The sequence below is a fragment of the Panthera onca genome, chromosome A2 (genome assembly GCF_046562875.1).
Source record: "Panthera onca isolate mPanOnc1 chromosome A2, mPanOnc1 haplotype 2, whole genome shotgun sequence".
Taxonomy (NCBI): domain Eukaryota; kingdom Metazoa; phylum Chordata; class Mammalia; order Carnivora; family Felidae; genus Panthera; species Panthera onca.
In genome coordinates, this window is record NC_138340.1 from 90,732,938 (window position 1) to 90,745,032 (window position 12,095).

The 12,095-nt window shown below is 39.4% G+C and overlaps 1 protein-coding gene across 1 annotated transcript in view; it reads right to left on the minus strand.

Moving 5' to 3' along the window:
* Positions 1-326: 326 nt before the first annotated feature.
* Positions 327-12,095, minus strand: part of ELAPOR2 (endosome-lysosome associated apoptosis and autophagy regulator family member 2) — a 175,837-nt gene continuing 164,068 nt past the window's right edge. The window contains exon 22 of the mRNA XM_060632367.3: positions 327-3,098. Within this exon, the coding sequence (XP_060488350.1) occupies positions 3,039-3,098 (60 nt within the window). The 3' untranslated portion in view covers positions 327-3,038. The remainder of the gene's footprint in view (positions 3,099-12,095) is intronic.

Here is a 12,095-nt window from a genome sequence, read left to right on the forward strand (position 1 = left end):
CAATACACTGACTTTAAACTTACCAGCTGCAGTCATATTCCCACCCCAACTTCCAGGAAATTCACTTTCATGGGATGAGAGAAATGATCTGCACATTAGCTTCCCATTAGGAATGACCAGGAAGCACAGGAGGTAGTTCTATTTAGAGATGTCCAATGACAGATGCCCCAGAGGGTCTTGAAGAATCACAGTCAATCATGACCCTCCACCTACGAACCTGGAGACTCCACTTAATAAATGACTGGACCCAAGCAATTCTTCCAGATAAGCATTTAAACCATATTTTCTCCTTGGGAAGAAAATAACCACAAAAGTCTACACAAAAATACTACGAAACATTTTTAATCCTGCAAAGGACTTGATTACTAGCAACCAAAAAGGAGAAAAGTCAACAAGCATAAAATTCAGTCTTTTAAATCAAGTGGACATGTATCAAATTGCTCAACAGTGTTAAATGGCATGATGTAATTTATCCATAGAAGACATGGTCTCATCCAGCAGAAAACTGATTTAAATATGTTTTGACAGAGTGCTAAGAGATATTACAGGCAACCGTAGACTTAACGAAGTATTTAAGGCTTCAAAACCTGGGCCTCTTAGAAAAATAACCTACAACTTCTTCTTCTACCATTTATGAGGGGAAAGAAACAACAAATGTCTATTAAAAGTCACAGAAACATGATTAATTTGTTTATGCCTTTCAACATTCCACTGTGTTCTGCAAAGGCAAGACATAAAACTCCAGTAAATTTTATAGCTAAGATTGGTCTGAATATTTTCCTCGTGATACTCTTTCTGTCACACTTCTTCAGTGCTTGGAATAAAATGACAAATCACTGGGATCCAAAGGGAAAAGGCAGCTCCTTTCCAAAGATGGGGCGAGCTGACAAAATCTATTTTATACCTAAAATTAGAAATAAAATAAATAAATTCTTCAATACCAACTACATTTTCAGAGAGTTCATTAAAATTTAAGGCATTTTTTGACATGTCAGAGATTTTAGTCCAGTGACAGGAGAAGAAAGAAGCTACCTGGGAGCAAATCCCAATTATCTCTATGGCTTGGTACATACACACGTGGAGCACAGCCTAAGATGGAGAGAGGTGACAGGTGACTCTGTGGACCCTCCTGACTCTGTGCAGCCTGTATACATTTGCCGGGGTTCCTCTGAAAAGGGGCATCTCAAATGGATTGTCACTCTTCTGTTTAAATTTGGATCAAGTTGGGGAACGTGTTTCATCAGCACGGTTTACCAGGGAAATGTGAGCAAGGCCAAAATAATTTCTTCTAATAATCTCTTATTTAAAAAAATAAGATATAAGAAATTAAACATGGAAAAGGTTTATGCTAAGGGACGCCCTCCCTGAATTTCACAACAATAAAATAATGGCAACCTCATCTCGACTCATGAATCCCGCAGCAAAGATGTACACAAAACAAACATTCATTCAACAATAACAGGATGGTCCAGTGTTTTACCCACCGAATAAGCACCATTATTTATTTTTCTCCCATTTTCCACAAAAATAAAGACATTACCTGCTGAATCAAAAATTACAAATCATACCTCATTCAAAGACTTGGGGCACACAAACACTGCCCCTGTGGCCTGCCTCTAAGGCAATCACCAGTCTTTTTAGAAATCTAGATTAAGATCTACAAAGATTACTGTTTATTGAAAACAAACCGGAGCACCTTAGATCATCAATGATCAATAAACTCCCCTCTTTCCCAGTTTTGAAACAATTAAAGTTTACACAAAATTAGTCAAATCCAATTTCTTCCAAACTTCTCTCAACAGATAACATTCAAGTCGTGCTAATACTAGAAACCCATCCATCAGAGGAAGTATCACGATTACCTGGATCACTTCTGAATAAGAACAACACTTATTTCATAACTACTTATGGTATAACCACATTTTTAGTGTGAATACAATTATATGCAATGGTCCAAAATGGAATTCCTGCCTTATTTGCTCAAAATGAAAAATTTCTATGAAAGTCATAATTCTCAATGTGTTAACAGAAAAATAACCATATACCTTTGATGATTGATAGACAACAAATATCCCACTGCCATTTTCTGTGAACCGTGAAATTATCCCAATACCTCTTCACAGTTATCTGCACTTATACAAAAGCCATCCCCCTTTCTTCTTCATGACTTTGCAAGTGATTTTATAAACAAGCTTTCTCACTCATTTAAAATTATACTTCAAACATTACATAAATGGTTTTAAGCCATTTGATTTCTATGATCGTGTCAGCTTGCTTGTTTTCACGGGAAGTCTGGCTTCTCTTGGCCTTTTTTTTTTATTTTTTCATATTCCTTCAACACCTTCATTCAAGCCCTTCTTACCAGTTCCAACAAGGATGAAATTTCAAAGGCAAATAGAAGTGTAGAAAACCCGAACACGTGTTTACATGTTTACTCTTCCTAAAAAGTTACTTACTCAGGCTTCTGAAATCAAGAAAGACCCTACGAAAAAATGAAAAACTTACTGTCTTTCTTTGTTCATGAGTTTTTAATAGAAAAGATGTTTTAAGGTATGTCAGGAAAATAAATAATGGGAAAAAAAAAAACTCTACCTTAAAATTTTTTCAAATCTTCCCCAAAGAAAAGACATAAATGGGATCACAATGCATACGCTCAAATCTGCCCTCCAAAGCATACTTTTTATGTAGAAGTTATAAAGAATAAAAGTTACCCATTAATTATATGGCATGCATCAGCAGTGCATTGGTGGGCTTAACCTTGGTTTCCAGTTATGTCTATTTACAGATAAATCTCTTCCTGAGTGGAGCTTCATCTTCAGTTGAGACCCAAACCATTTGCTTTCCTATTTTTTGTCAAGATACTTGACCATGTGATAAGGCAATCAAACATTTCAACCTCCTTCCCTTTTCAGCGGCATGGCCCTCCTCTGTGAGATCACCAACGTGCCGGATATGAGGACAGGATCTAAACTATGGTCCTCTGAAACTAGAGATCAGCTTTCTTTGTTCCTTAGTCTGAAGGCTACGGCACTGTCTTTTCATATATTTGGGGATCTTGAGGATTTCAGTTGAACAGATTCAAAATGGTCTTCTTTTTCCTATGAAGAAAAAAACCAAAATCAACTCAAATTCCAGTAAGATTTTAGGATCTTATGGGTCCAGAAGGAAAGTTCTGGATATCATTTCAATCTATATACCTGCCAGTTGTAATTAGGATTTTACAGGAAACAAATAGCATGCCTACCCTAAAGGATGCTTTTGATGTCCAGGAGATAAGACAGACAAGCCAAAATAGAAGCAAACACATTACTGCAATAGATACAAAAAGATGTAGCTGTGTTTTTTGTGAAGAAACCACTGAGACCCTTCCCAAAGGGATATCTGAACTCTGTGCCAAAATAGATGACACTGACATGTGAATTTTTTACAAAAGAGAACTAACATAAACTATGTATTCTCAAGATAATATAGGATAAATAGAAGAAGAAGGACAGCAGAAATAAATGAGGACAGCACCAGTAAGACATAAGATCGTTTGGGTTCATTGATATGTTTTAGGAAAATCTTTTGGGCATATACTTACTAAAGATATTAAAAACAAGTCATCAGGTAATGTCAATAGTTTACTCAAATCCATCATTGCTGGCTTGTGTTATGTATTACATTCACACTGTAGCCTATTAAAATAAGTAATCCTTGGGGCACCTGGGTGGCTCAGCTGGTTGAGTGCTTGACTCTTGATTTCTGCTCAGGTCATGATCTCACACTTCATGAGTTTGAGCCCTGAGTTGGGCTCTGCACTGATAGTACAGAGCCTGCTTTGGATTCTCTCTCTCAAAATAAATAAACTTAAACAAATTTTTAAGTGAATCTTTAATGGGGAAAAAGAGAATTAAGAGAAGAGATTTCTCCCAATGTCTCATTGTTCACGTTAGAAAAAAACTTTCTGAATTCTACTGGAATGCAATGGGGTGACTATGCTTTCAAAGAGAATAGAGATGAAGGAAACTAGCATTATTTTTAAAGTAAAGGAAATAGGAGGCATACCAGTCCTAGGTGCAAACAGATGTGTGTCTGAAGTAGAGAAGTCAAATGAGACAATAAAAGTGAGTAGACACTGGGTGCCTTCCAGAAAGAATAAGGCTGCTTTTGTGCTTTCTCTCATTTGAGTGAAGTCCAAGACTTCAGACAAGCTTTAGGGCTAGAGGGAAAGGATTATAGGAAAAATGTCACCACATGAACACCAACCTATCACTTATCCCTGCCCATGCTGAGATGACATGGCCCTGGGAGGGCAGGATGCACATCTCCTCAGTGCTCTCTGTGGCCCTGAAGAAGCTTGCTTGAAGCCTCCTGTTGACAGGACTTCATTTTATTGAAATAACCACTGATGATTCAAATGTTTATTAAGCACCAATGCACTCCAAGAGCACGACTAGACTTCAGGGATACAAAATGTCTGTCCTCAAGGAGCCTACAGTGCATCATGGGAAAGAGCTTTAGGGTGTCAGCAATAAACTTAAAAGGAAATCCAAGATATTTATGGCCTTTCCTGGAGACAATTTGATTCAATATGTTCCTGAGGGGGAAAGAGGCAGAGGCCTGCTGGTGATCCTCAAGGCGTCACTTGAAATAAAACACTGAAAACAATTATAGAATCATGTTAGCTTCATACGGCTTTAGATGCCATGTCCTCTGTGTTCCCATGGGATTTTGCTCCTATTGGTGAGATGGCGGGGTATATGCATCCAAACACATCCGCGTGTGTGTGGAGTCAGCACCACTACCTGAGACTTACGGATGGCAGAATTGCAGATTATTCATTTTTTTTAATTCCCAAAACATGACTCCAGGCCTACCCCATGGTAGGCTGTCAATCAGTGGTTATAAATATGTACTGAAATACTACATTTCAGAAGGAAAAACACTGGACTGGAACTCAGGAGATGGGGTTTTTAATTCCTACCTAACCCTCCCTTGGACAAATAAGGGAAAGTCTCTAGATATCAGTTTATTCATGCATTAAATAAAGATGCCATACACATGATTTTTTTTAAGTTCTGAATTCAAGAATTTACTCAAAAGTCAACTTCCAGAAGCTTCTCCTTACCTCATCACTACCCATTTTACTGCATTCCCTTCTCCTGTGTTCTCCACGAGACTCTAACTCAATGCTCTTATCATACTGGATGATCATTCTGTGGGTGTGTCTGTGTGTATGTGTAAAATGTGCATGTGTCCTGCACTAATAAACTAGATAGTCTCTGACATATCACCAAAACCGGGCAGAGTGTCTAACAGACAATGCTCCATGAATGATGGTGGAATGAAAAAATAAAAGAAAAAAGTTGAAAAAAATTCCTGAAGATACATTTTTAAAGTTGCTGAGGAAAGTCAAGAAAAGTCAATCTATAGATAAAACCTGACAAGTCCAGTGTATTGGTAGAAAAATACCAAATAAGGTCTGGCCTTTAGGACATGAATAAGAATATATAAGATAAAGCAAATCTTAAACGACATTAAGACAGTTAAGAAACTTACAACCATTTTTACTCTACAAAGCCAAGCATAAAATAAAAAATGTAAAGTAGGACACACTATTAAGATTTGTCCAATGATATACATAGCAGTTTTATTCAGAGCTAGATACTGGAAATGGCACAAGTATTCATCAATAGGAGAATGGGTAAACAAATTTTGGCATATCCATCTAATAGAATACTACTCCTGGATAAAAATGAATCTATTACTGATAAACAGAGGGTAGATAAATCTCAAAAACATTTTTCTGAGTGAAAGAAAACTTATACAAAATACTACACACCGTGTAATTACAATTATATGAAGTTCTAAAACAGATAAAACGAATTTACAGTTTAAAAAGATTACTACAGTGGTTTCCTCTGGGGGGATAAGGATAGGGATCAATTGCATGCGAAAGGACGTGAGTCAGCTTTCAGTGGTGAGGCTAACATCTTATTTCTTGATAGGATTTGGGGTGACACAGCATATACACTTCTCAAAATTCATCGGATTGCATCCTTGTTATGTGGGCATTTCACTCCATGTAAACACTGTCCCTTAGAAAAAACTGAAAATATTTAATTCTCTCATCAGTTATATGTATCCTGAAGTGTTTAGGCATGAAACGTATTGAATTCTATAGCTTACTTTGAAATTCATCAAAAAAAAAAAAAAGATGCATTGATAAATGAAAGAGGGATAGAGACTTAGAAAGATAGGTAATAAATCAGATGTAAAATTTAGGTGGTGGGTATACGACTGTACCACTGTATAATTCTTTCAGTTTTCCCATAACATTTTAAATTTTCATTTAAACAATTTTTAAATTATTCTGTCAATTAGAATTGCTATGCAAAACAGAATTAGGTATACTGAGCCTTCTCAGGGAGAAAAACTTTATCTTCCACTATGTTTCCTGTGATTGTTTTCAGGTACCTTTCAAGATTTCAATTCTCTGGCCATATAACAGCAACAAAGGAGGTCCTGCAATATGAGGAGACACTTAAAAGTTTACTAATACTTGTAATTCCCTCTTTTTCTTTTGCATTCAGCTTAGAGGTCACTCTGTCCTAAAAATCTTGCCTGGCACTAAATGCTTCCTCCATTATAAGACAATGCCCTTACAAATAAGGAATCACAAGATCAAATCAGGCAAGAGAAGTTTAAGTAAACTAATGATGGTGGTAATTCTCCATGGGTCTCCTGTGTTTCTGAATGCTTGGGAGGAATATGTTCAATGTCCGTTACGGTACACAATCTTCGCAAATATGCTTATATTACAAAAAGCCTTGGATGACATAGGTAAAGTCTTCTTCTAGAACAAAAGAATAGTTTGCTTACAGCTCTCATACTGTCCCTCTCTATGGAGCAAATGGCAGACATGCTTCCTGACTGTTATAAAACATTCAGATTCCCCAAGCTAAGGGCTCCTTTTCTATAACATAACCCACTGTGTGTCATCTAGTCTGCTTCACTCTGTAGTAAGTGGGGCTTCAGGAAACAAAGTAAACACTGTTGTTTTGACTACTGCTGTTGCTGCAAGTAATAAACTTGTTTTGTCTCTGACCCAGCAGACTCCTGTCTTCAAAATGTCCAAGAAAGAATGGCAGGCTAATTTGTTGGCTAGCAAGTATAGTGCAGTTTCAGAACCTTGATAGTTCTTCACTGTTTTGCTGATGAGGATGGAAAATTGACAGAAAGGTATCTTTCTGGTTGACCAAATTATATGCTCAACAAGGTAATAAAATCGTCGTCCACTTCACTGCCTACAAATGAAAAGGAACTGAGGAAGTAGTTGTAGACTGAGTTCTGGGAAGTGGTTCCAAGACTTCAAGGGTCAGCTGTCTGAATGGTGGCCTAGATGTTAACACTCTTCCGAGAAGGAGGATTTCCTCATCAATCAGGCCATCAGCTGCAGCTGTGTTCCTTGCTAACAAATAATACTAAAATTCATCGTTATAGGAAAAGGTTTCACCCTCTTTCACACAGAGGTTACAGAGATATGTACCTACGATGAACATTAAAGAAAAAAATGGAACCTACTTAAAGGCAGAAACTAGGTGACTTGTTAGAATTTTTGCTGATTCTCTTTGGAGATGATGTGGCAGGAATAAATGATCATTAAGAATGCACCAGCTGGGGCACCTGGGTGGCTCAATCAGTTGAGTGTCTGACTTAGGCTCCGGTCATGATCTCCCAGCTCATGGGTTTGAGCCCCGCGTCGGGCTCTGTGGTGACAGTTTGGAGCCTGGAGCCTGCTTCAGATTCTGTGTCTCCTTCTCTGCCCTACCCCCATTCGTGCTCACACTCTCTCTCTCTCTCTTTCTCAAAACTAAATAAAATTTTTTAAATGATTAAAAAAAAAAAAAAAGAATGCACCAGCTGGGCCATCCTAGGAATAAACATCTCTTGTACTCTACCATGCCAACTTTATCAAAGATGACTATAAAAAGTCTTAATGGGTCTTGACTGCAGTAACAAAGCTTTGACCTTCTCTGGGAGATTTCCCTGAGACTAATTCCCTCAGGAAAACCCAGTGAGGCTATGACTAGTCATGCCCCATATTGGGTTTACAATGCAGAAGGTCACTGGAGAATGAGAAACTAACCCAAAGGAATCTTCATAAGTTAGTATGATCAGCCCCACCTGAAAACTTCCCCTATCCTTTATTTTAAAACCAGGCTATAATTTAGATTGATGAAAATGAAGGGGTGCCCTGGATAGCTCAGTTGGTTAAGCGTCCAACTTTAGCTCAGGTCATGATCTCATGGTTCATGGGTTCGAGCTCCACATCAAGCTCTCTGCTGTCAGCTCAGATCCTGGAGCCTGCTTCAGATTCTGTGTCCCCCTCTCTCTGCCCTTCCCTGCTTGTGCTCTCTCTCAAAAATAAATAGATAAACATTAAAAAAATGTTTTTAAAAGGCTCCAATATGTGAGTCAAGCCTAAATCAACAAAAGGACATAATACCCTCAGCCTCAGACAGAAATCAATTTTGCTAAGGAGTCGCAAAGCTGAAACAGATGATGTTAGGAATGATAACCTTGCCATTCAACATAGGATTTCACATGGACCAAAATACTGGAAGTTTGGTTGAGCAATTGCTGTGCTGCTTAAAAACAAAAGCAAACGCATGCCTTGTTTGCTGTCACAGAAACTGCCTTTGTCTCTGCACCCTTAATTCCATCCTCCTCATCTACCTTAACTTTAGCTGCTTTAAAGAGAAAGAGGATTAGTTTTCCTGTCACGGAGAGGGAAAGAAGGCTACACACAACCATCTGAGTATGCTAGGGAGTTCTGAGGAGGGAAGGGATTCAAACATTTATCACTCTTTGTTGCAGCCACCAAAGTCACCATTCTACCAGAACCTGTGATAGGAGAGGGACATGCAAATTCAATGAATGGGGTTTAAGCAAGGCTCTCAGCAGGGAAGGTAAGATAATGTGACCTTGTGTGAAGGGCTCTACAGGCCTACTCAAGATGTTGCTGCTTCTACCTCTGAAAAAGTGGGAGGTGAATATGCTTATACATCCTCATCTCCTAAGTACCAGAGGAGATTCTCCTGGTCAAGAGCAGTCCCATGCAGAGAAGAGCTAGCAGAATATACCAAGGGTTCCTAATTCCTCTGCCATTTGCAACAAGTGCCTGTGTCATGACTACACAGAAGTTTCACCACCTTCTGATGCCCAAAGTTGTCACAACCCAAATGATGCACTGTTGGCGTCAAGTTAAAAGTCCCAGTCTTAATAGCCCTGCCTGTGCTATCAGACTTCCGCCAACAAAGATGGTTGATAAACCCCAACAAAATTCAGGAACCTGCTGATTGACTAAAGGTTCTGGAGACTATGTGACTAGATTTGCAATCTGGCCAGCCATGGAAAAGCAGTCCAGCACCTTACCAGACTCTTTGCTATTGGAGACAATATGGCTTCACTTGAATATGCTCCCTGCTGTCTTCTATCAGCTAACCTACAAAGTAGTATCTTTTGAGGCAGGCCCAAACTAACAGGCTATGTTAAGAACTGTCCAGTAAGTTGAATCATGCTCTCCACCTTCGTGGCCTCACAACCCTAATGACCAGTTTGTGTTACAATTCTCAGTCATTAATGTTGCTGCCAATTAGAGACTCCAGCAATGGTAAAGAGCCTTCTCCCAGAAGCATCTTTTGGGATTTTAGATTCATCACCTTGATATGGCTACCAGGTGTAGTCCTTTTGAAAAGCAACTATTTGCTTATTACTGAGTTCTTGACAAAACTTAAAGCCACTGCCATGCGCAGCTTGTGACGCCATAGCCTGATAGTCCCGTTCATGGTGGGTCAGCAAGGTGGAAAGGGCATAATAAGCCTCACTTGTCAAATATAAATGATGTATTCAAGAATATAGCTGATGCTGCCCAGCAGCAACTCAGCCTCACAGGAAAATATGGCAGCATACCCTACGGGGGGAACTTTATCCCCTACTCCACCTCCAAAAATGAAGCCACTGGCTCTGGCCCTTGGTTCACCAAAGTTCTACTACATGATTGGGGCTGCATTCACTGATGGTTTGGTTGATCTGACACCCAACGAGTGTCGACCAGCTGCTGTAGCTGTCCTATCTCAGCACCAGGTATGAATAACTGAAAACCTACAAAATTGTCTGGCTCAGTGGGCAGAACCCAAAGCCACTCTCATGGCTGTGGCCAGTACTTCTCTTGATAAACCTTATTCTATCTCCAGTAACTCCTGAGCTATTGCCAAGAGTCAATAAACTATTTGGTCTGCCACTTGGAAAACTACAGACTGGCACGTTAAAGTTACTCCCCTTTGGGGCAACAAATTCCAGAAACAAATCTTAGCTGATCAAATCATCTGGGTCATTCATGAAGATACTTCCATTAAGGACCCATTGTCTGAAAAGATCAAATGGAATTAAGCACATGATAGAAACTGCACTGGACTGCCAAAAATGCTGCACAGACCCATCATTCTGTCCACCATGGCAATGAATCTGGCATCACACACTGAGCACAAAGTAAAGAACTGTTTTTTGGATGCAGAGGTTACCACAGCATGCAAGACTTGGGATTCATGTCAAAAGTTGACCAGCTTTTCCCTGGAAAATTGATTATGTATGTCACATCTCTGATCACCTCTCTTTGGGCTGTCAGTAGTTCCTTACCACTTGTGATGCCTGTTCAGGTTATGGTGTTCCTCTTTCAGTCTGATCTGTTGACTCTAGCCACACCACTATGGCCTTTGAAAACAATCTGATTAATGTTTGTGGCTTTATGAATCACTTCCAGTCTAAAATGATGCCCTTTTTATCACCAAAGCTACCTGAATATGGGCTGAGAGTACAGGTGTTCAGTGGACGTTCGACACTTCATACTGTTGAAAAATATCATTGACCATTAGAAGGGCCTTCTCAAAAATCAAATCAAAAGATTTCTGACTCTATCTCCCTCACCTCCTCCTAGTCCACACATTTAATAAGATCGTTCAGTTACTAAACATGGCTATCCCCAGAAAGGGATCGTCTCCTCTTGGCTGTGTCACACATAATTATCAGTAAGAAAGTTGAAGTTATATGCACTTATATAAGGTTATATACACTTATAAAAAAATCCAGGTTTCTACCCTGACCACTCCTGGACATGATGTGTCCTTTTTACTCAAAAGCCACTCCCAGAATGGCTGGTAGTAAACCCCACCAGAAGGGAGTCTAGGAGATTCAAATATAATTCTAGTTTAGCCATTTGTATTGTTTTATTGGACTGTCAATAACCCTAGACAGAAAGAATACCAATCACTTCGCTGACTACACAGCTTATCAAGACCTCCTACCACAGCCCACATGGACAAGGGTAGAGGACACACTGGGTCTCCATCATAAGTTTTTTTTAATGCCTTTGTCCCTCTTGCACTTGAATGTTCTGGAGCATAGGTCTGGGTGCCAATAAGGGGATAAGTAGAAATAAGGTGAAGTTTTAGCTGAAATGGGAAAAACTGATTTTGTGGCAGTGGAAGAAGATTAACAATGTAGTCTGATAATGAGGTGCCTGAGAAGGAGATACTTTAGACCCTGAGAGGTATGAACGATGGAAGGATGTTAATGATCATTTGTTTTTCAGAGCCACTCTGTCACCTTTTATAAAGGACAATGCCTTAGTGTTCCTCTCTCAAACCTAGAAGTCTCAAAGACTCCTAGGTCTACCATGCCCATCAGATGCTCTAACCGTAATTCCTCTTCAACTTACTGAGAAGTCGATCCAAAGTAGTACAGGGAATGGCCCCAGCTTCTGCCCCCAAAACATCAACACTACCGTCCTATTGCCATTGCTCAGTCATTCCTTGGAGTGAAGAAGTACCACCTAGTTTGCAGCACGGAAAAACAGTAAAAGTTGGAATGACTGCCCTCAAGCAGTCTCCTCAAAGACAATGAAGAGACAGAATTACTTGAAGTGAATGGGGAACCTTAAGGTTTACTAGCCAGCAAGGAGCTTGCAGGCACCATCAGTCTGAGTTGCTTAACTAATATAAGGTCCTATTTGGTATCTCCAACAACTGTAAACACGATTTTCTTTCCAAAGG